The sequence below is a fragment of the Raphanus sativus genome, chromosome 4 (assembly GCF_000801105.2).
Source record: "Raphanus sativus cultivar WK10039 chromosome 4, ASM80110v3, whole genome shotgun sequence".
NCBI lineage: Eukaryota > Viridiplantae > Streptophyta > Magnoliopsida > Brassicales > Brassicaceae > Raphanus > Raphanus sativus.
In genome coordinates this window covers 2,780,307-2,801,224 of record NC_079514.1, presented here as the reverse complement: position 1 = coordinate 2,801,224, position 20,918 = coordinate 2,780,307, and the positions used below count along the sequence as shown (strand labels likewise).

General features: G+C 35.5%; 5 protein-coding genes and 1 long non-coding RNA gene across 10 annotated transcripts; 4 read left to right on the top strand and 2 right to left on the bottom strand.

The window, feature by feature from the left end:
- The first annotated feature begins 1,579 nt into the window (after positions 1-1,579).
- LOC130511066 (uncharacterized) lies at positions 1,580-2,870 on the top strand. Of its 4 annotated transcripts, XR_008944862.1 has the most exons (5): positions 1,580-1,961; positions 2,047-2,278; positions 2,355-2,423; positions 2,519-2,557; positions 2,626-2,870. It is a non-coding gene; the product is annotated as an uncharacterized LOC130511066 (long non-coding RNA). The 4 variants fall into 4 exon arrangements; XR_008944861.1 differs by having other exon boundaries at positions 2,355-2,557; XR_008944860.1 differs by having other exon boundaries at positions 2,047-2,423.
- Positions 2,871-2,955: 85 nt separating this feature from the next.
- Positions 2,956-6,196, bottom strand: LOC108852024 ((S)-coclaurine N-methyltransferase-like). The gene is given in 8 exon segments (XM_018625509.2): positions 2,956-3,339; positions 3,429-3,487; positions 3,568-3,651; positions 3,776-3,880; positions 3,882-3,887; positions 4,274-4,373; positions 4,466-4,799; positions 5,935-6,196. Coding segments are annotated over 8 exon segments (1,068 nt in total). The 5' UTR covers positions 6,122-6,196; the 3' UTR covers positions 2,956-3,146.
- A 1,858-nt stretch (positions 6,197-8,054) lies between these two features.
- On the top strand, positions 8,055-9,079 carry LOC108852534 (uncharacterized). Its single transcript, XM_018626039.2, has 4 exons — positions 8,055-8,068; positions 8,195-8,315; positions 8,399-8,533; positions 8,608-9,079. Exons 3-4 carry the CDS (start codon positions 8,445-8,447, stop codon positions 8,816-8,818), a joined length of 300 nt encoding a protein of 99 aa, XP_018481541.1. The 5' UTR covers positions 8,055-8,068; positions 8,195-8,315; positions 8,399-8,444; the 3' UTR covers positions 8,819-9,079.
- Positions 9,080-9,101: 22 nt separating this feature from the next.
- Positions 9,102-12,591, bottom strand: LOC108852642 (alpha-aminoadipic semialdehyde synthase-like). Of its 2 annotated transcripts, XM_018626138.2 has the most exons (14): positions 12,535-12,591; positions 12,119-12,426; positions 11,789-11,875; positions 11,570-11,699; positions 11,320-11,493; positions 11,156-11,238; positions 10,954-11,070; positions 10,797-10,872; positions 10,551-10,722; positions 10,388-10,484; positions 10,130-10,296; positions 9,980-10,040; positions 9,502-9,642; positions 9,103-9,400 (listed from the first exon to the last, which is right to left on the bottom strand). In XM_018626138.2, exons 2-14 carry the CDS (start codon positions 12,404-12,406, stop codon positions 9,302-9,304), a joined length of 1,692 nt encoding a protein of 563 aa, XP_018481640.1. In that variant the 5' UTR covers positions 12,407-12,426; positions 12,535-12,591; the 3' UTR covers positions 9,103-9,301. The 2 variants fall into 2 exon arrangements, with proteins under 2 accessions (XP_056864632.1, XP_018481640.1); XM_057008652.1 differs by lacking the exon at positions 12,535-12,591 and having other exon boundaries at positions 9,102-9,400; positions 12,119-12,524.
- A 3,207-nt stretch (positions 12,592-15,798) lies between these two features.
- LOC108852346 (F-box only protein 13) lies at positions 15,799-17,355 on the top strand. The gene has a single exon (XM_018625840.2). The coding sequence runs from the start codon at positions 15,944-15,946 to the stop codon at positions 17,243-17,245; it is 1,302 nt and encodes a 433-aa protein (XP_018481342.2). The 5' UTR covers positions 15,799-15,943; the 3' UTR covers positions 17,246-17,355.
- A 953-nt stretch (positions 17,356-18,308) lies between these two features.
- On the top strand, positions 18,309-20,892 carry LOC108833269 (uncharacterized). The gene is made up of 5 exons (XM_018606698.2): positions 18,309-18,701; positions 19,264-19,581; positions 19,701-19,796; positions 20,432-20,499; positions 20,613-20,892. Exons 1-5 carry the CDS (start codon positions 18,378-18,380, stop codon positions 20,728-20,730), a joined length of 924 nt encoding a protein of 307 aa, XP_018462200.1. The 5' UTR covers positions 18,309-18,377; the 3' UTR covers positions 20,731-20,892.
- The last annotated feature ends 26 nt before the right edge of the window (positions 20,893-20,918 follow it).

Below are 20,918 nucleotides of genomic sequence, written 5' to 3'. Positions count from 1 at the left end.
GTCTGCAAAAGGGATGCTGTTCGATATTCTTGGAAACAGAGGCATTATTAATATGGGTGTGCGTAAGGAAGCTAATTTAGAGGAAGCAGTAATGTGTGTTCGGAGGAGAAGAAAGCACAGAAATATTTTGCTCAATGAGATTGAAGAAGAGTTACGGTTGATAAAGGAGAAGCTGTCTTATAATGTGGAGGATGTTGATATGTGGAAAGGGAAGTCAGGTTATAAAAAGAAGTTTTGACCCATGAAACTTGGAATCTGCTTAGAGAATCAAATAGCAACTGCACTTGGGCAAAAGGTGTTTGGTTTTCAAAGGCTACTCCTAAGTATTCATTCATCACGTGGCTTGCTTTGCTAAATCGGCTGGCTACTATGGACAGAGTATCGAAATGGTCCTTGGGAGCTGACACAACCTGTGTTCTTTGTAAAAATGATGTTGAATCCAAAAACCACTTGTTCTTTGATTGTGATTATTCTGGGCAGCTTTGAAAATCTCTCACTATGGGCATCCTTCTTACGGATCACTCTAAGAACTGGTCTGTTATTACTTCTCAAATTTCGGACAGTTCAAGAGGTGGGAAAAGCGGGTTTTGTATCAGATATTCTTTTCAGGCTGCTGTCTATGCGATTTGGAGGGAAAGAAATAGGGTGAAGCATGGAGAGAAGCCTATGCCTATTGCCATGCTGCAGAAACTGGTTGATAAAGGAGTAAGGAATAAGCTTAGTCTGATGAAAATGGTGAAAGGAAGAGCTATGGTGGATGGTCTGGAATATTGGTTTAGCACTAGAGTGTAGCTAGGGGTGTCTTTGATTGATTCTTGGTTGGAGGTTTGAAAAGGTTTAGTCCCCTTATTATGAGATTCTTACTCTTTTTCCCTATTAGAGTTTTGTCCGATTTGGGTTTTCTCTAGTGAGGGTTTTAATGAGGAGAATCTTATAGCATTTCCAAGCTTGACTTGTTCCACATGGTCAAGCTTAAGGGGGATTTTGCTTTTGTTGAGTTTAAGGGTTGGGTGTTTTCAAATTTGAGTTGTTTTTATCATTTTTCTTGCTTGTTTTTTCAAGTATCAAGTATGCACTAGTTTGTAAAAAGGCTTTTTTGATGAATAAAATTTAACATTCATTCAAAAAAAAAATCATATAAAATAAAATGAACAAAATAAAAATTAATTAATTATTGAAACATGTAAAAATTATCTGAACAGACGTATTAATGTTTGTTTGCATTCATATATACATTTCCAGTGATAAATTTACAGCATGACTGGATAATAACACCTTTAGTTTTATTCCCTGCGTTTAAGGTTCTAGTCATGCGAAGTACAAAACTCGACTTGAACTGATCAGAGTCATGTTCTGTTTGTACAATTGTCTCCCATCTGCCACTATCACTTCATCTGCTTCTGTCTCAGTCTGTAACATTGTCCAACCTTCAGTTTCAAATGTGTGGAAAACAGATTAACATCCATTGAACTTCTTTTTTCATAGGAAAGCATACGATTGTATTACCCAGGAAGACAATCAATCAAAGTAGAAGGATAAGAGCATCATTATCGGCATATCTTAAGCCTGTCCTTAGTAATATTAGGATTAAAAATAAAAGAAAATTGGTTATTATCATAACAAACGTTCCTTAACTAAGGACAATTAACAAACGTCCTTATGAACACGTGTCTCTTTTTCTTTCCACATAGATTCTCTCTCTCGACGGAAATCAGTGTTCTCCCACTGTAATCACTCCGGCCACCACCGCTGCCCTCCCTTTCCCAGTTCCCTCTATTAGTCGTAACAGTGGTATCAAAACCTTTCATCCTCAGAATCTATGGCAGAGATCGGCGATTTTATTAGGGCTTGGCGAACAGAATCAATGGAGGAAACTGCTATCGAGCGGAATCAATGGCGTAGACTTAGGGTTGTCGAAGACAGGAATCGAAGACAGGAATCGCACCTTTCGTCCTCTCACGGTAACTTCAAAATTCCTCGATCTCTATGCGTTTTAATTTATCTTTAAAAGGTTTAGTGAAGTGATGATGTGATTTTGGGTGTTAGGTTTTGAAATCGAGAGGACAGAAGCTCGAGACTAGGCTGTTGGAAATTGCAGAAGAAAAAGTATGATTCGAAACGTTTTTCAGAAGTGGAAGTGGTTTGATTGGAAGTGTTCTTTGCAGGAGGTTGATGAGTTCATAATTGAGTTGCCTAGATCTTTTGACGGTAAAGAGACGGTTCAGTCTAATAAAGTTCGATCTGTCGCCGAAAGGCTTGCAGTTCAAGCTGCTGAGAGGTGAAGGGTACTCACACAGATACGTAGATTGACGAAATGTGATCGAAGTTGTAAACTTTATGGGAGGTTTTTACAGGGGTTGGAGGGTTTATGTATTGGATGAACATGGGACATCATCAGAAGCTTCAGATAGAATGATTGTAATGTTAGTTCCTCTTCTCATTCTTTCTCTATTATTGGTTATTTGTGTGTGGATGATTTGAACTTGATGATGTTTGAACATTCATGGGACTTGGCAAGAGTGAAAGGCAGAGCAGAGAAGACGCATACACTACTGTGGTAAGGCAATGAGAAATCATCGTGAGTAGTATCTATGGTTGTTCTTATCGAGTGTTCTAATGTTGCAGATATTGTTGGAGAGGTATTTCTCTACACAAGGTCTATGAGCCGAGATTATACTTCCCAAGAGTTTAGACCTCCAAGAGAAGATCAAGAACACTGCACCTAAAGACCCTGACTTTTTACCTGGAAAGCTCGAAGAGTATTACAGATTCTAGCTCATTGTTTCATGAGGTTTCATTTATTTCAGTTCTTTTTTGTACTTCTTGGCAGCTATATACTCCTTCACATAAGCACATTACTTCTCACCAAAGCTGGAAAGTTGAGTAACTGGTCGGAGATTTTTAACATTGTGTGCATAAAAAACAATCTGTTTAGAATTTGAAGGACTCAAAAAATCCCAGCAATAATGTGTCATTTTGCTAATGTCTCTTACATTTGTGTCTTAACATAAAAATAATAATAAAATAAACTAAGGACTCAAAAATTAGTCCTACCAATAATGTTGCTCTAATGTTTTATTCTTTATTTGGCTTACAGAACTTCAAAGATAAATCATAAACTGATTACTAGCAGAAGATAGATATAATCATTTCTTCTTGAATAGGAAGTGTGAAATCATCCACTCTTCTCCATTGTTGTATCCAAAAAGCTCAGCAACTGCCATGAAGAAGGTTCTCCAGTAAACCATCCACTTCACTGCCTCCTCTTTCCCATAAGTCATTTCCATTATCTCCCTTATTGCAACTATCTCCTTGTCCATTCTTTTGAGCCACTCTTCACTGAAAAGTTGTATTATGAAGTAACAAACATTACAAGACAAAATTAGCTTCTAACTACTTACTATCACAGCATTTTCTGGATTTTTTACCTGGTCCTTGCATAATGCTTCCCGTTTAGGAGCCAATGATCCACAATTGAAACATCGTCCTGAAGATAAAAAGAATATATGTTTGGGTTGATGATAATAAAGTGCGACAAACATTGTAAGTTATATAATGTATATTTACTTGGAAATAGAGGAGAAGATTCGCCGATGGCATTGTTCCTCCACTAAAGAAGTATCTTGTGATCCAGTCATCGTCATGCACATCCTATATTGAATCAGCATAATCCCAAAGATAGCATTATTGCCGAGAGAATTTTTTGGTGAAAGAACTAGTTAAATAAGAAGACAATATCAATTGAGTTTGCATTAATTATATGTATATTGTATACCTCAAAGTGGTAAGCAAATGTCTTATGGCAGAAATAGTGAACAAACAGAAGACTATCTTTCTTCATCCAGCTCCCAATTTTCTTCAGAAGCTCTCCATAGTTTTTTCATATGCTATTCACAATCCAAATAGAAAAACAAAGCTAAGAACTTTTGTTCTCTTTGATGAAATCACAGCTCAATCATACATAAAAAAGAGTCCTAGATATTTCACTTAGATAGAAGTAACTTGAATAAAGCTCAGAGCATGTGCATCATTAGTCTCTAACTGAGATTTAAAGATTAAAAATTGGAAATAATGTTACAAAAAATAATAAAAAATAATGAAAAGAAGAAAACACAGTGAGGACCGTGTACCAGAGATTGTGAGAGACTTGTTTTACATGTGACATGCTGGGAATTTCAATATAATTTTCTTTTATATATTTAAATACAGTTTTAAGAGATTCATTTGAGTTTGTACGTGATGATGATGCTCTTAGATCCAAAAATATCCTAACCTCAAACATTTCGATGGAGAATACTCGATCATAGGTCCCTTCATGCTCAAAAGTGCTAATATCCCCAACAATGATTTCGACATTTTTAATGCCGAGTTTCCTTTAAAACACAAGACAAAGTAAAGTAACCATTTATGAATAGTCTTCTTATATAACAGTACTTGAAGCTTTTATAGGTTTGGAATAAATTACCTGCATTGGTCATCAATAAATGCTTTCTGTGTCTTTGAGTTGCAAAGACCGGTTAACTTGCAATTGCTATACTTGCGGGCAATGTACAAAGACAAAGATCCCCAGCCACATCCGACATCGAGAACACTTTGTCCATCTTCCACTTTAGCTCTTTGGCAATATAGAGCCAATATTGCTTCCTCTGCTTCTTCTAAGCTACTTGAATCCTTTGGGAAATAACATGAGCTGTATTTCATGTTTCTTCCAAGAATAAGTTCGAAGAAAGCCGTTGGTAGTTCATAGTGTTGCGTCTTCGGCTTCTCGGTATTGATCGCTATAGGCATCTCTTTTATAGCTGAAATATTAATACATGAATCATTGTGGTAACATGACTCTAATGTTTGTTTACATTTTCATTTATTATATAAATATTGTGTTCTTTTTTCAAACAAATCTACAAAGGGAGAAATTTACCAGCATTTAATATAATTATTATGCTTACCTTTTACAAAAGTTTTCTATGGAAAAAATGAAAATGATCTATTTCTTTTCAGATATAAATATTAAGATTTCTTGTATAAAACATTAAGGTTTTGACTGAAAAGCAGTTTTAGCAATAATGTAGTGGAGTACATATCTTTCTGCTGAATTATTCTACTTTTACATAATCAAGTAAAAAACTTTCTTCCTTTTATTTTCTCTAATCACTGTTAAAAAAATGTAAAATACAAATACAAGTTTTACTCTCTTTCTCCTTTTTATTTTTTCGCTCATTTTTACTTTTTTATTTTCCATTTAATTTATTTTAAATTTCCGTTAACAACCTTAAATAAGCTATGCCCATATTTGATTGGAGAGAGATTTTTGTGTGTACATCAGTCGCCTATCATCGTAACTACCTGTTGTGTGTGTGGATATGCAGTCGTAAAGACGCAGATTCTATCATGATCAAAACCATTATATAATTAAAGATCTTTAACTAGTCTTATACTGTATGCTTAGATCCCGGAGATACAATTAACAACATGTAACTTTTTAATCATGCAGGTAAGGAAAAGACGAACAAGATTTGTGTCCGCTGATCTCTCAACAGCAATATCTAAACAATAAAGAATTACAATATTTTCAAAAAAAAAAAAAAACTTTTTGATTCTTCTAAAGAGTTTCTTGGTACTTAGTATTTAGCTTTTACACATAACACAGATCAAACAAGAATCTTAATCACAACAACAAAGTACAGTGATCCACTAAAATAGTTTGAGTCACGGACGAAACTAAATCTCAGAAGCATAATCATATCGTACTTCGTGTGTGTGCACCAAACACTGGTTCGTACAAGACCGTCACTCGTTATTAACAAAATCTAATTATTATTATTATTATTACACAAAATCTGTATTATTAATTCTAGATTATTAGTATTTGCTCAAAAAACAATTCTAAAAACTGAAAACCCAAAAATGAAAGGATCAATTAGGTATGTCACTTACAGTTGACGAAACGGAGTAGATCAGAAAGTTGCAGCTCCGCCGTGGGTTTGTAACCGGAACGAAGTCGACCGGCGAGAAGCAGCCGCGTTAGTAGCCTTATGACAACATCTGGCAACAGATTCTTCTCCAACAACGTTAAAACTGCTTTCGCGGATGCTCCATACGCTACCTCGGCAATCCTCTCCATCACTCTCTCTTTCTCGTCTCTTGAGTTTTTCGTTTTTGTTTAGTCGTTACAATCTTATTGAGTACTCGAAACAAGGTCTCTATATATAGGCACGGCTTTCACTCTTAGTTCAACTGTTCAACCCAACACGCATTGTTAATTACGTGTATCACCTAATGACGGGTCTATTTTTATTATTTCAGATAAATATAGCACCATTTATTTATATATTTCATTTATTGAGATATACGTTTTGGTTTTCTTTCTGTCGTTTGGAAATTACTTTATATATACGTTGTTATATATTTCAAATTATTATCCTTGTCTGTATTTGTACGTATTAATCGAATATCACCATTCTGCTAAGCAAAAAATAGACCGGAACCGTATATATAAATGTGTTACATGCATGTCTTCACATCATGATAGTTACAGTCCACTCATACTTTAGGATACCCAAAGAAAGTATATAAGAAACTTTACCTATTTAGATAAACAATTAACAACAAAGAATCTTTAAAATTTGAGAAGTTTTGACTAAAATATTTAATATCTTACGCGAAACAACATTGTAACGTAAGAACACGTGATCAAATCACATCCCCTTGTTTTATCATTATTCAGCACACTAGACATTAATATGATCACTAAATTACTAATATGATATGTTTCAATATATCGTTAGTCGTTACTTGAATACCATATAAACAAATAATCTACGTATGTTTTAGGTTTTCCAAGCTTATTATCAATACATAAAATTTTAGTTACCAATGCATTTTTTTTAATGAACTATTTCCCATAACTTTTAACCAATAAAACTTTAATAAATACAATTATATTTTTGAAATGTAAAATCTATTATTAATAAATATAAACATAAAAATATATATTTTTTGAAACGAAATTTTTTTCCAAAACATGGATTTTTTGGAACCGATGGAACAAAATGCTAATCAGTTTCAATACAACAAAAGGGACACACTGTGGAGTGTGGACTTCCCAACAAGGTTAATACTCTCTAGAGAAATGTAGAGAAACTAGTCCAAAACTTATTGAACAAGAAAGGGAGTGCTATTTAAGAAGGCAAGTAATAAGAAGTGAAAGTTGGCCACCAAAAAAAAAGAGACTTTTGTGATGTTGAATAAGGATTTTGGAAGTTGAATAAGTTAGAAAAACGTGAGAGAAAGTTTGGTGATGTTATCAAAGAGGCAGTACTACTACTCCAACTCCAACTCCAACGCCACTCTCTACAGAATCATCCATCCATCCCGCGATTCGTTTCACAAACCCTAATGTCTGCTTCTTCCTCCGATCCCTTTCTTCTCCGATCGTCGTCGCTCCACACTCGATCAATCCCATTGGATTACACAACGACACAAGGCATAATGGGTTAACTTTGAGAGGCTGTTTTGATTCTTCTTCTCATCACAAGAAGGCTGATAAAAAGGCTCCAGCCCTTAACAGGTTCATTGCGGATCGCTATTTGTCAAACCATTCCGTCTCTGAATTACCATGTCTACGAGTTCTTCAAGGTATCATGTGAGAACTTCTTCTTGAGCTTTCCATAAGTGGAGGAATACATTCTTGCTTTTGCATTCTCCTCTTTCTACTTTACGACCTCCTATCCTGGGATGAATAGGTTGAGTTAATCTCTTTGAGTAGGTGGATTGCTATCTTTGGCTTATGATAAGCATATGAGTTCCTCTCTCTGCTTCACTTATAAAAGCACAGTACCCTGTTTACGCACTTGATTACTTTCTATAAAACCGAGGTCTTCGTACAAGTCTACTTCCATTTTCTGTTTTCAAGTTATCCAAAAATCATTTAGTATCAGGAACCCCCTTTTACTGTACAGATAAAACGTTGCTGGCTTCCCATCACAGATATCTTTGTCTATGATATATGCCCTTAAAACTTGTGTGTCTTAATTTGTCTCGCGGATATGGATCTGCTCTCGGAATGAAGGTATTATCTAAATCTATATGCATTTAATCAAAGGGACTAGCTTGATGACTTTGCTGTCAAGACTTTTTGTGTGTCAGTCATTTTGGCGGATAGATTATAGGACCTAATAATGTTCTTCTCCTGCAGCTGACATACGTGTTCATGAATTCTTTAAGACATCGTATTTCAAGAAAGGGATCTATCCTCTTCCAGGTGCCCATAACACTCTTCACAAGCTCTCAAGATATTGCGAGCTTTCAGTTGTGACGTAAGTGTCATGCTGTGTGTGATCTTCTCTCTGTTGAACGTTTGACCAGTTAATTCTAAAAACGCGAATGTATCATTGGATAGGTCCCGGCAGAATGCGATAAAGGATCACACACTTGAGTGGCTTGACATGCATTTTCCAGGACTGTTTAAACAGATTCATTTCGGGAACCATTTTGCTCTTCATGGAGATTCCAAACCCAAGTCTGAGATCTGCAGGTGCATATTTGCAGACTAAAACTTTAAAACACTATGTTTCTTTCATGTGGTTTGATGGGCTAATCCAACTGCAGATCATTTGGAGCAGAGGTATTGATTGACGATAACCCTAGATACGCAGAGGAATGCGCTAACATTGGGATGAAGGTTCTGCTCTTTGACTATGAAAACTCATACCCTTGGTCTAAAACTGAGTCTGTGGATAGACATCCTCTGGTGACTAGGGTTCATAACTGGGAAGAAGTGGAGCAGCATATTCTCTCGTTGGTAGTATCAAAGTGTTGAAACATTTCTGCAAATTGAAAATGTCATTTTGCCAATGCTTAAACTATAGTATTGATGCGACTTAGTGACATTTGGTATTGTATAAGTATGGAAGAAGGCGAACGAATCAAGAAAGCTTGATTGAGGTTTAGCTAAAACTGTAATCTCTTAGCATTAAAAATTAAATGTTTTTTTTCTAAGTTTAGCTTGTAATCAAATTATTCAACTAAAATTTTATTTCATGTAAATATATTAAAAATAAATAACTTTTTAAGTTTCAAATCTTGTTTATTTAAAAATGCAAAATCACAATAGGAGCATATATATAAACAAGTGTTTATTTGCTAACTAGTATCAAAACAACACTCTTTTCACTTATTTGTCTCCTCTGCATGGAGATTGTTAAAAGAATATTAGCAGAACCACCTATATTCTCAAGAACAGAAGTTCTTGAACCGGTGCTCTGTGCCACAGGGTCAGCCTTAACGTCTTGAAGATAAGAATTCAGCAGGCCGGCGGGGCGACACACACGTCTACCGCAGAGTTCTTGGTCATTTCCTCATGCTTCTCTTTCACCTCCTTTTCTTGCTGGACGTTTCCAATCTTCAGTGAAATCTTAGGACAATTAGTAGAAATGACAACAAACTAAACCAGATACTAAACTTTCTTGATTGTTTTTTTATCCAGAAAAAAAAAAAACTTACTTCAACTTCTGAGTATGACTCAACATCAGCGCTCTGTCCCTGTTCACATCTAGCCAATTGAAATGAGCCACCAGCCGCTTCAATCATATCCAGAGCTTCCTTTATCAGAAACTTATCAAATAGGTGTCCACTGAGAGATACCTACAAAGCATTTTCTCTGTCAGATTCATTACAAGAAGCTGAGGCACATCTCCGAAACGTATATCAATCTTTGGTCAAGGAAACTTGATCGATGTATCATATATAAATATCTCGTGTAGCACATAAGTCTTGGGATCCAAGTTATCTTAATTCCTATTAGAAGTCATAAAATTTTAAATAGTTATTACTATATCTTGTTTTATACACCAGAATCGTGTCCTTATTTAAAGTTATCTCAAGAGATTATGTTTTTCCTTTTTTCAGACAAAGATCTTTGTAAGAAAGTTTTGTCTCTCTCTGGTTTACATTTTCCAAGCTCAGCTTCTTTGAAACTCACCAATATGTTGTATGTTCTCTGGTTAGAAACCACACCGTTGGCTATGTTATCTTCTACATCTCTGCTTTTAAAAAAATTAGTTTAGTGAAGAAACCTAATAAACACTATGAATAATGTAATGTGAATGAAAATGGTGGAAGCAGAGCATACTCTGGAACAGACTTCCTCATACGTGGAATATACTCATACAGAGATGTCAACTCTCCTTTGTAGCTTATGCAAGCCCTCCTCAGATGTCCCGGTAGATCTGCAAATTCAGTCATGGAAGCCAAACTACCGACAAAATCGGAAAGAATGTCTCCAAAATGCTGGGATGCCTTTTTCATTGACACAAAAACTCCACATCAATACAAAAGTTTTCAACTGTAGCATCAGTTCCAAATATTACTAACGCTGTTATCTTCTTACCTCTTTAGCAAACTCTGTGGGTAGAATGTCAACAGCCATGCATAGCACACCATCACCATCCATGTCATTGTAGTATGAATTGTTCACAGGATTAAACCTAAACCAGACATTTATCAGCTCGACAAGTTTCATTAGATAGTAGCTCTTTCAAGATTTAGATTACCTAAAGAAAGGGGAGTCGATTGAAGTAGCTCGGTTAACAAACTCAATAGAGCCACCGATGTCACAAGTGATATCACATACTCCCACTAGTGGGCATCCTTTTGATGTTAGATCGTGAAGCTGTTTGTTGCTGAGAAGACGAGGAAACCTCTTCTCCCAGTACATACAGTTTACTGCACAGAAATTCAGAGTTAAGTACACAAGTAGCTAGTGGAAAATTGAAGGCAAAAGAGAGAACAAAATGTACCAAGAACTGATGTATAGGGAGCGATCTTTTTGTGGAAGACTGGTTTGTAGTGTTCCGGGTGTGCATAATAGTCAGCCTGAAGATAAAGAATGAATAGAGTTAATAGTAGTATAACAAAAGTGTCAGCCATGGAGATAAGTTGTGAATGAAGTGTTACTTTGTCAAAAGACATTGATGGATCTTGGTGTTCAACCATGTCTTGGCTGGTAATGATACAACCATATACTTGATGGACTCGTTTTGTTGATTTTCCATGTTGGTTCACTCCTTTGTCCTGTGTAGAAATATATTTACATTTCATTTCTCACAAAACATATAACACAGAAAACTGTAATCTTCAATGTCCTTAAGTCACTTACTTTTACAAATAGTTCAGGAAGCTGGCTCGGTTCTACAAAAGTGTGAGGAAGAAGCCTGAAGATTTCTTGCGCTCCAAGAGAAACTGCAAAATGAGAAAAATTCGATGAACTGAATGAAAACTTCTTCAGGCTGAGAAGTGCAGGAGAGGATTAAAGAAGTTTACCATTGCCTGTTCCGGTGAAGACGAATACAAGAGGGCAGGTTTCTAATGGGAGTCCCTGGCTTGCAATCTCTTCACCAATAGAAATGACAGCAGCTTTTGCTGCAGCCAATGAGGAATACATATAGGATGAACCTAGTGACAGGAAAGGCGTTGAGTATCCTAGACTTAGATATCCTGCATCAAACTTGCATTCATCAACATACAGAAAGAAAGCTTGTTGCTTTTGAAAAACTTGTTACTTGCAGCTTACTCTGTCCCAGTCCATTCAAGAAGTCAACAAGACCAGCTCTCCCTGCATATTTACCAAATGCCAGTAATCTTTTCCCATGATCTCCAACAATGAGCTCATAATCATACAACGTCACTCTGTCAGACAATATCTGCGTTCCAGTTTCTAAACATTATTAGAAAAACTCTTAAAAGAGGAGTAACAAGAACAAAAGAATGAATGAATGAAAAGTGTTGTTACTTTATCCAACAAAGGCATGTTTTCTTCCTGTGCCTTGTGAGTGTGAGAAAAGAAAGCATATGCTCTCTCCGGAAGAATCATATCTAGCTGCACCACAACAACCCACACAATACACTAAAACTCATAAACACAAAAATGTGGAAAGGGATAGATAAACAAGAAAGTAATAGACACAAAGATTTAACGTGGTTCATCACTTTGACTTAAGTCCAGGCCAAATAGAGATACCCATCTAACTACTGCTCTAGTGTGTCATACAAGATTCAATGAATACCTTCCAAAAAAAAATGATTTGATAGATTTTTATAAAAAAAGAAAGATTTCTATTACCTCAGGTTGTTTGATTCCGAGTATAAGTCCACAATCAGACAAGTCATCAGAGATTTCACATCCGACATCTTCGTACAAGGCATCATGATGGATACGCTTTGCAGATGGTTGAACCACAATACGGGAAACGCCTGTTCTGTCTTTGCCACCGTGTAATAGACGAGCGCAGTGAGACGGCGTCAACGGCGTTCTTCTTTCCCATTTGTTCACTGATTCAGCTAGAATCCCCACAACTCCATTCCCAAGCTTCCTCTCCTGCTTCTCCTCATCACCACTTGAGTTCATCATCTTTATGAGTTTATAAATCTCTGCAGAGGAATAACAAACCCCTATGTCACACTCCCTGAAAGCGTTTTAAAACGACACAACCATTTGATAACTCAAAGCAGAACAGAACAAAGCAAATGAAGACTTACCTGATGATGTTGATCATGCAATGTCTACGAAACTGGTTTTGTCAAAGATGGAAGGTTTCTAAGGTGAGTTTAGTCGCGGCAATAACACGTCCTTTTATAAGCTCTAAGTTACGTAAGATGACTAGAATTTTAAAAAATGATTAGTTGACTGGTAACTAGCGTGTTGGGTTTCTTTCTTTTTTTTTTTGGAAAATATATTAGTAGTATACCTTAAATTAATAATAAAATACTTAAATAAAATTTTTAACATTTTTACCAAAAATAAACAATAAAAAACAATTTATTGTTTTAAGTCATGATATAAAAGCAAAAAAAACGTGATTTTTTTTTCTTTGATTAACCTGGAACATCTCAGGTTCATGGATAGATTATCTCTTCAGATAATTAAATGGGCTCTAAAGCATTGGTTTTATATCCATGTAAGATGACTACGATAATTGTGATTAATTTTGCATAATAGATGGATCGAACTTTTGCGTCTCACCCCACCTTATTACCACTCAACCACAGTCAGATCGGGTCAGAAAAACGTGGTCTTTTTATAATTATTTGTGTCGGCAGATGTGTTTGTTATATGATCATATGAAGTTTGTTTATAGATACACGAGGAAGGCGTAAACCAATCAATGCTATTGCAAAAAAAAAAAAAATCTAAACTTTGTTGAAGACTACTAACAAAGTCATCGTTAAATAGTTATATAATTCAATAGAGGTAACAGTATAAAACCTATCAAACACAGGTGGATAACGTGAAAATATTAACCAACCCGTAAAAATAATCTTAATAACCTACGAAAAGTCATTGGTAAACGACAAAACAAAATTATACAAACGCAATAGACGTTAATAAAGTTATCCTCAACGTGAGCAAGAAAATGTGGTAAAACTAATCTAACATTTGTTATTTAAAATGAACTAGTAAAATCTTTATGATAAAATCCTATTATGTAATACGCAATGACAAATGGATTAAATCAACTACTATTTCGTTTATACAAAAAGTACTATTTCAAGAAGAAGAAAAAGTAAGAAAGGGAGAATGTCGTCTTTACGTGGTTGGATAGAGATAATGACGGAGTCTGCCCCCCATTGGGAAGTGTATGAGAAGAAGAGAAACATACAAGAGAAGAGTGAAGACGTTATTCACTTGCTGTTTCCTACACTGAGATCACACAACGCTTACTACTTTCCGTGTTCTCTACGTCTATCATTTTAGGTTTTAACATGACTTTTTAGTATATGGACAAAACAGGGTGGTTTTCGTCTGATTCTTCAACAAGGCTATTGACTTGTTAAATTCCGTAATAATAAAATGTACTGGATAGATTGGGCTTGTGATTTGGATTTTATTTAAGCAATATCACGTTTGCAGAGGTTGGGCTTAAGCTGTTGGCTCAAAACAAGCCCAAGTTATTTTGTCCTGTCATCACGTGATGACTTTCATGTTTCATGTTTGTGGTGTTACAAACTTACACATGCCAAACTTTCTTCAAGTCAAGAATCAACTATCAAGGGAGGAATATTACGTTTCTCCAATACATTAACTGAAACAGATCTCCAGATTCGTATACGTCTTAGGGTCAAGAATCTATATCTTGATTCTTGACTAAATATGATGGCTAAAGTTCTGTGCAGCGACCTATTATTAGGTTTGGTCGACGGCTTTTCTTAGAAATCAGGTTTTATATAGTTTTCTCTTAAAAAGTTTATCGTATAATACTATTTAAGTATGATGAATATCGACTATAGGTTATTGAGGAGCATGGCTGGCCTGGGAACAAGTTCTGGCCATTGACTTGCGATGGCACAAAAGTCGATGCGAGAAGAGATTCCTCAACGAGGCTACAAAGTCATATAGTGGTCCTATACTCCTATCCTTTTGCTTTTACACCTCCCGTTTTTCTTCTTTTTCATACATTTTCTCTCACATATCAAGAACTTTTATTCTTCTTTTTTTACTGCAATTTTTGTGACTTCGCATTTACATCACTTAGTAAGGTAAAAATACTTTAGAAACAAAATTTTCTGGATAGTTTATAAACTCCAAATTATATTGTGTATGATTTTAGATCCCTCTCTAAAGTAATTATTCATAAACTCAAATAACATGTATTACCAGAAAGACTATCCTAGTTTTTTTTACCCAAAAGAACAATAGTATGCATAACTACAAATACAAGTCTACAAAAGCTTGTATTTTTGGATGAAGAATTCAACGCCAAGTTTGACAAATGTAACTTGATGCCAAAAAGTAATATTTATTTGTTTTGTGGAGCTTTAATTTCAATACACGTATAAGAGAAAACACGAGCAAAAGAAAAAGTAGATACTTTGTAATTTGTTATTCGAAAGGTAAAACTGTTTAGAACAATACAAAAAGAAAAAGAAAAAAAAAAGGAAAAAGAAGACAACCCACACGAATCACCACTTTTGATAGAATGTGTTTAGATGAGAAGTGACAAGAGAAGAAGAGAAGGGCAGCTCCCATAAGTCTTTAACTAACTTTCTTTCTCTTTTGCTTTTGTGTTGCGTCTATAAACCAGCCATGTCTACGTGCGCTAACTCTTCTATGTTCGTTTGTTCTGATTGCTTAGTTAATGATAAATTTGGAAAAGTGAGAAAATATTGTTCAATCTCATTACCATTTGAATGTTTTTGTTTTGACTAAATTACCATTTGAATGTTGAGATGCACAACTAGGAATTTTTGCAACTATGTTTGGAAACAATTAATACGTTACAAAGCTGTTTTCACATCAGTATAGCAGGTTAGTTAGCAGCACTCTCCAGCTAAATTAGAATGGACTGTTAGTTGGCTGTAAGTTTTTCTTTTGCAAATTATTTTCTATTTCCATTGTTATTTCAACAAAGTCTTTTACTATTGAATAACTCAGACGTGTTATTGTTTAATGTACCTCTCCACTATACTTTTCTTCCACTCCATTTTTTAATTCTATTTAATTTCAAATTGTAAGAGGACAATATCACTAACACAAAAACTAACTTTACAAATCCTAGTCTAAAATATGGTTGTTATAACTTATAACTATACTTTTCTATTGACTATAGTGATGAGTATTTCATTAGATTTTGTTGTTTTTAATATTCAGCTATTTTATACTGATTATTCATTTTACTACTAGTAAATAGTAAATACATATTTAATTAGCACACATAGATTATTTAATTTAATAAACAACGATATTTTAAATAAATTATGTTTATTTGAAAATTATTTATTTGTTTTGGGGCAGTGACCAGTGAGCATTGAACAAGAAGTTACAACACAAACTTTCACTTGTTTCTATCTTCTCTCTCTCTCTCCCCACCGTTTGTATCTTTGTGGGATTGTCAACGCTCTCTGAAAGAGGAGCTCAAGAAGCTTCTTTATATACTCACTTTTCAATTGTATGTGCTCCGCTTCACCGCTCTCCTCCACTTCAAGAATTGTCTTTCTTGATCTTCCCAAAAACATGGGATTCTCAGCTATGAAAAGAAAATCACGAGAACGAGATGAAGAAGAAGAAGAAGACTATAATACAGATACAGTAGTTACCTTATCTGACCTCAACGAGGACGTCCTCGAGAGAGTCCTCTCATGGCTACCAACCTCATCTTACTTCCGCATGACCTCCGTCTGCAAGAGATGGAAGTCCACCCAAACATCAACAACCTTCAAGCTCGCTTGCTCTCAAGTCCCTTCTCGAGACCCTTGGTTCTTCATGATCTCTAACGACTCTTCCACTTCTTCCTCTTCCTCTTCTTTCGTTTACGATTCCACAGATAACAGCTGGAGAAACCTCAACCGTTCCCTCCTCCACGACCGTCGTGATCTCTTCACCCCCGTAGCTTCCTCAGCCGGATTGCTCTGTTTTCGCTGCTCTGTTTCAGGTGGCTTCCTCCTCCGTAACCCTTTCACAGGTTCCTCTCGTGAGATTCCTTGTCAAAACTATAACAAAACTCTCCAAGCCGTAGCCATGACTACTATCACTCCCTTTAGCTACAAGCTTGTCACAATCTCCGGCGACATACCAAATCTCTGTTTCAAGTTCTACGAGTCAAGTTCTTGTTCATGGAGCAAAGAGTTTGAGTTAGTGAAGAAGAGCAATACAGACGATGATGATGAAACAGGAACAGTCTACTTTCTTAGCAAGACGGGAAACGTTGTCGTAGCAGCGAGTAACCATCTCCAGAGAAGCCCATCGAAGCAGTACTCTTCAGTTATTACCGTTAAAGACAACGTAGAAACAGTCTACTTTCTTAGCTCTCACGGAACCATCATAGCTTGCGACCTCACCAATAGAACCTTCACTCATCTCCCCAAGCTTCTTCCTCCGTTTCTCGAGTATTCCATCGACTTGGTGGAATGTAACGGAACCATGTTCGTGGTTCTTCTCTCTGAGTTTTACGAAAGCGCCAGCTTGAGGATCTGGAAGCTAGAGAAACAGAGCTGGGTTCATGTCGGGATGTTGCCTCCTTCCATGTCTCATGAGTTGTACGGGAGAAACGGTGACATAAACTGCGTTGGAGGAGATGGAGACAAGATACTTGTGTGCTTTAATGGGAATCTTCCAGAGGAGTGTTATAGATACTTTGTGTATGATTTAGTTAAAGAAGAGTGGAGTGAGTTGCCAAGATGCTTTAACGATGGAGAAGCTGTGGAGTTTGTTTCAGCACTCTCGTTCCAGCCTCGGATAGAAGCAACAGTTTGAAGTTTTGGTTTTTCATTTTTTATGGATTAGGTTTCAGTGATTGTTTTGTTTGTGTATTCTTTTGAGTATAATGTGATGTAACTTGATTTTATATTAGCTATACATGACAATCAGTGAGTTTGAAATTAATACCCTTTCTTTTGATGTCTCTGATCTCATCTTTCACTTGGCAAATTTCATCTCACACCAATTGTAAGCAGCAGCCTACATATTGGTTGTATGCCTCGGGATACTAACCCTGAGTGACTGCAAGCAGAGAGAACACCCGAAGTTTCCCTGCCCCATGTTGAGCTAATCCTACTAACATGGCATTTCAGGCAGCGTTCGGTTGTTTCTCATTTCTATCCATTTAAACAAAGAGAGGAGATAGTAGAATTTGAGAGATCAGTGAAAGGAAAAAAAGAGACAGCTTTGAGACTTGCTTGCATGGTAGGTTTTTAAAAGCTGAAGGATGCAAACTTGCAAGTCAAGAAACTCATAGGGGAAACTAGAACGCCCAAGTTGGTTCTTGACGTTGCAGAAGATGGTCCAGCAACTGGTTATTTATTGCATAATGATGTGTCATTCTGCCGTTCGGTTTAGGACGGTTAAACAAATTACTGACGATTGTTGGAAAATAAAGTAGAAATAAATGTTTGAATATCAATAGCATCAATAATTCACCATATAACCCTACCATGATCAATGTACTATATCAAGTAGGTGAAGATTTTTTGAAGCATACAGACACTTTTATATCAAGAGATATCTATTTTTTTTTTTTACATAAGCACAGTACTTTTAGTTTTAGTATAATTTGACATAGTTAAATAAGTTTTTTCATGGAATTAGAAACCATGATTGTATATATTAATGAAAAGAATATTAAACCACTAATTTGACATAGTTAAATAAGTGTTTCTTTCATGGAATTAGAAACCATGATCGTATATATTAATGAAAAAAATATTAAACTACTTTGGTCGTTTCTAGTATATTGAAGAATGGAAACAAATCATTATTAAAATAGTTTTTCCTATAAATAGATGTTCCTATACATTGAATAAAAAGAACTTCAAATTCATTTTATCATTTCTCACCCTCTCTTTTCTTACAAGAAGCCAAGAAGGGTAGAGTAGAGTAGAGTAGATATATGTCGCTGTTGTCTTACCTCAGCCCAACACGCCTTCTAGAAGGCTACCTCCGCCGCTGCCTTACGGCGGCAGGACTAACGTCGCAGACTCTCTCCATAGACTCTGAAACAACCATCCACTTCTGGGGTCCACCACCTCTAGACCACGGCACCGACGAAAGACCAGTGATGCTTCTCATCCACGGCTTCGGTCCATCCTCCATGTGGCAGTGGAGGCGACAGATTCAAGCCTTCTCTCCGTCCGCTTTCCGGCTATATTGTCCCGATCTTGTTTTCTTCGGTGACTCTACTAGTTCCTCCACCAATCGCTCCGAGGTCTTCCAGGTAATATAAAAACGTTCTAACTCTCTCTATAGTTCATAGCTGTTTTGATTGTAAATGAACAAGATCATCTTTAGGAATGTATCGGATATGAACCTTATGTCATTGATCACTATTATTGTTTTGGTGTAGTGTTTCTAAAAAGTATTGTTATATTAAAAATAAAAATAATTTTTTTTCTTAATAATAATTAATAGCTAAGAAATACTTTTATTTATTCCAAATTAATATGAATTAATTATATTCAGACTACATATACATTTTAGCAATAAATTCAATATAAACTATAAGTTAAATTAGGTATGGACATTCAGATCGTCGGATCCCATTCAGTACATGATTTTTTTTTATTCTGTTTCAGATCGGTTCTAACTGGGTCCTAGTCGGTTTGAGTCATAAAATAGATACCTATAACGAATTGGTAAATTTCGGTTATGTGTTGGGTTCGGGTGGGTTTTAGAGTTTAGACATTGATATGTTAGCCCTTATACCTAAAAGATTTGAACTATTTGTGGTATACTAAACACATGAATATCTTAATGCTCGAACAATAAAAAATAACAAGGCGGAGTGCATGGAAAACCTAATGGAGAAAATAGGAATACAGAAGTTTAATGTGGTTGGAACAAGCTACGGAGGATTTGTGGCGTACCATATGGCAAAAATGTGGCCGCGAAAAGTGGAGAAAGTAGTGATTGCAAGCTCAGGAATCAACATGAGAAAGTGTGACAGTGAAAGTTTATTGCAAAGATCCAACTGTGAGTGCATTGAGAAGGTTATGTTACCATCAACTGCCACAGAGCTGCGGACACTTATGGGGTTAGCATCTTCTTCGAGGCTAGTTCGTGTGTTTCCTGATGCTCTCTGGAACGACGTTATTAGTGTAAGTAACCTAAGTATTTTCTTCTTCATGTTCTTTTATTTCTGGTTTTGTGTGGAAAATAAGAATGATAAAAAGATGAAAAACAATTATGAATTTTTCCTTTGGTATAATATATGCAGAATTTATATCAGAAGAATAGAAAGGAGAAAGTAGAACTATTGAAAGGGGTGACTCTTGGCAGGGATGAGAAACTAAACATCGATCCTCTTTCTCAGGTTCGTACATGAAGTTTTTTTGTAGTCTTGATGTTTTTATTATAACATCAAGACAGTATTATACTTACGTTACGTATGTGTTTGTATGTGTTTTTTGGTTTGTTTTCATGCAAGTAAAAGAAAAACAGTATTAGGTTTATATATACGTACGGTTAGGGTTACGTATGTCGGTATATGTGTTGTTTCTGTTTTGTCTATAATCTATATACAAGTTTCTCACAATTTTTTTTTTCAGGTTTGATCGATGATTAGTTTATTATTTATTTTACTTAAAGATATTATAGTTATGTTTTATTTTACTTAAGATGTTCTCATGCTGTTTTATTCTACTTAAGATGTTATCATGGTGTTTTATTTTATATGAGAATTATGATTTGGTTTTAATATTTACTATATATATATATATATATTATACAGCCGTACTCATGCCGTACCCGTATCCATAAATTTTAAGTTTTGCCGTTTTCCGTCCCCGCTCCTGTCCCCGTATCCGTTCCCGTATCCGTCCCGGTGCATCATAGATAATAAACATGTCACAAATATTTTCCAATTCAAACGCTATTTACTCCTAACATTAATATGTGTACTTAACTGGAAATCATCTAATTAACGGTGAAGTGTTTATATTCTCTTAGGAAGTCCTTATAATTTGGGGAGACAAAGATCAAATATTTCCGGTGAAGATGGCCTACGAACTAAAAGAGTAAGTACAAGAATATTTTCTTGTTCAAGCTTTATCGTATATTAACTAACTGTAATTAGTATCATTACTATTCTTAAGCATATTGTGCTGCAATTGTTGGTATATTTATGTAGGATTCTTGGAGATAAAACAAAACTGGAAATCATTGAGAACACTTCACATGTTCCCCAGATCGAATGTGCTCAAGAGTTCAACAATATCGTTTTGAAATTTCTGAAGGGATCTCAATAACAATAATTATACATTTACTACATGATATTTGATTAAGCGTGGTTAGTAGTAAACATATAAACTATTTAGTAATTTACGTAACATTGCTACTTGCTCATGTTTTCATGTAACTTTATAATATTGGTAAGATGAAATTGAAGATCATTAAGAACAGGTTCCCCAGATTGGAGTTCAACAATATCTTAAAC

What these genes read in the sequence shown, in the direction of transcription:
- LOC108852534 (XM_018626039.2), top strand. Translation starts at nt 8,445, where the DNA reads ATGCATTTTCCAGGACTGTTTAAACAGATTCATTTCGGGAACCATTTT. An exon ending in CCCAAGTCTGAGATCTGCAG is followed by an intron (nt 8,534 to 8,607) that starts GTGCATATTTGC and finishes ATCCAACTGCAG; the next exon opens with ATCATTTGGAGCAGAGGTAT.
- LOC108852642 (XM_018626138.2), bottom strand. Translation starts at nt 12,406, where the DNA reads ATGATGAACTCAAGTGGTGATGAGGAGAAGCAGGAGAGGAAGCTTGGG. An exon ending in TCCCTATACATCAGTTCTTG is followed by an intron (nt 10,723 to 10,796) that starts GTACATTTTGTT and finishes ATTTCTGTGCAG; the next exon opens with TAAACTGTATGTACTGGGAG. An exon ending in CCACAGAGTTTGCTAAAGAG is followed by an intron (nt 10,297 to 10,387) that starts GTAAGAAGATAA and finishes TCAATGAAAAAG; the next exon opens with GCATCCCAGCATTTTGGAGA.
- LOC108852346 (XM_018625840.2), top strand. Translation starts at nt 15,944, where the DNA reads ATGTGCTCCGCTTCACCGCTCTCCTCCACTTCAAGAATTGTCTTTCTT.
- LOC108833269 (XM_018606698.2), top strand. Translation starts at nt 18,378, where the DNA reads ATGTCGCTGTTGTCTTACCTCAGCCCAACACGCCTTCTAGAAGGCTAC. An exon ending in TCTGGAACGACGTTATTAGT is followed by an intron (nt 19,582 to 19,700) that starts GTAAGTAACCTA and finishes TAATATATGCAG; the next exon opens with AATTTATATCAGAAGAATAG. An exon ending in ACATCGATCCTCTTTCTCAG is followed by an intron (nt 19,797 to 20,431) that starts GTTCGTACATGA and finishes ATATTCTCTTAG; the next exon opens with GAAGTCCTTATAATTTGGGG.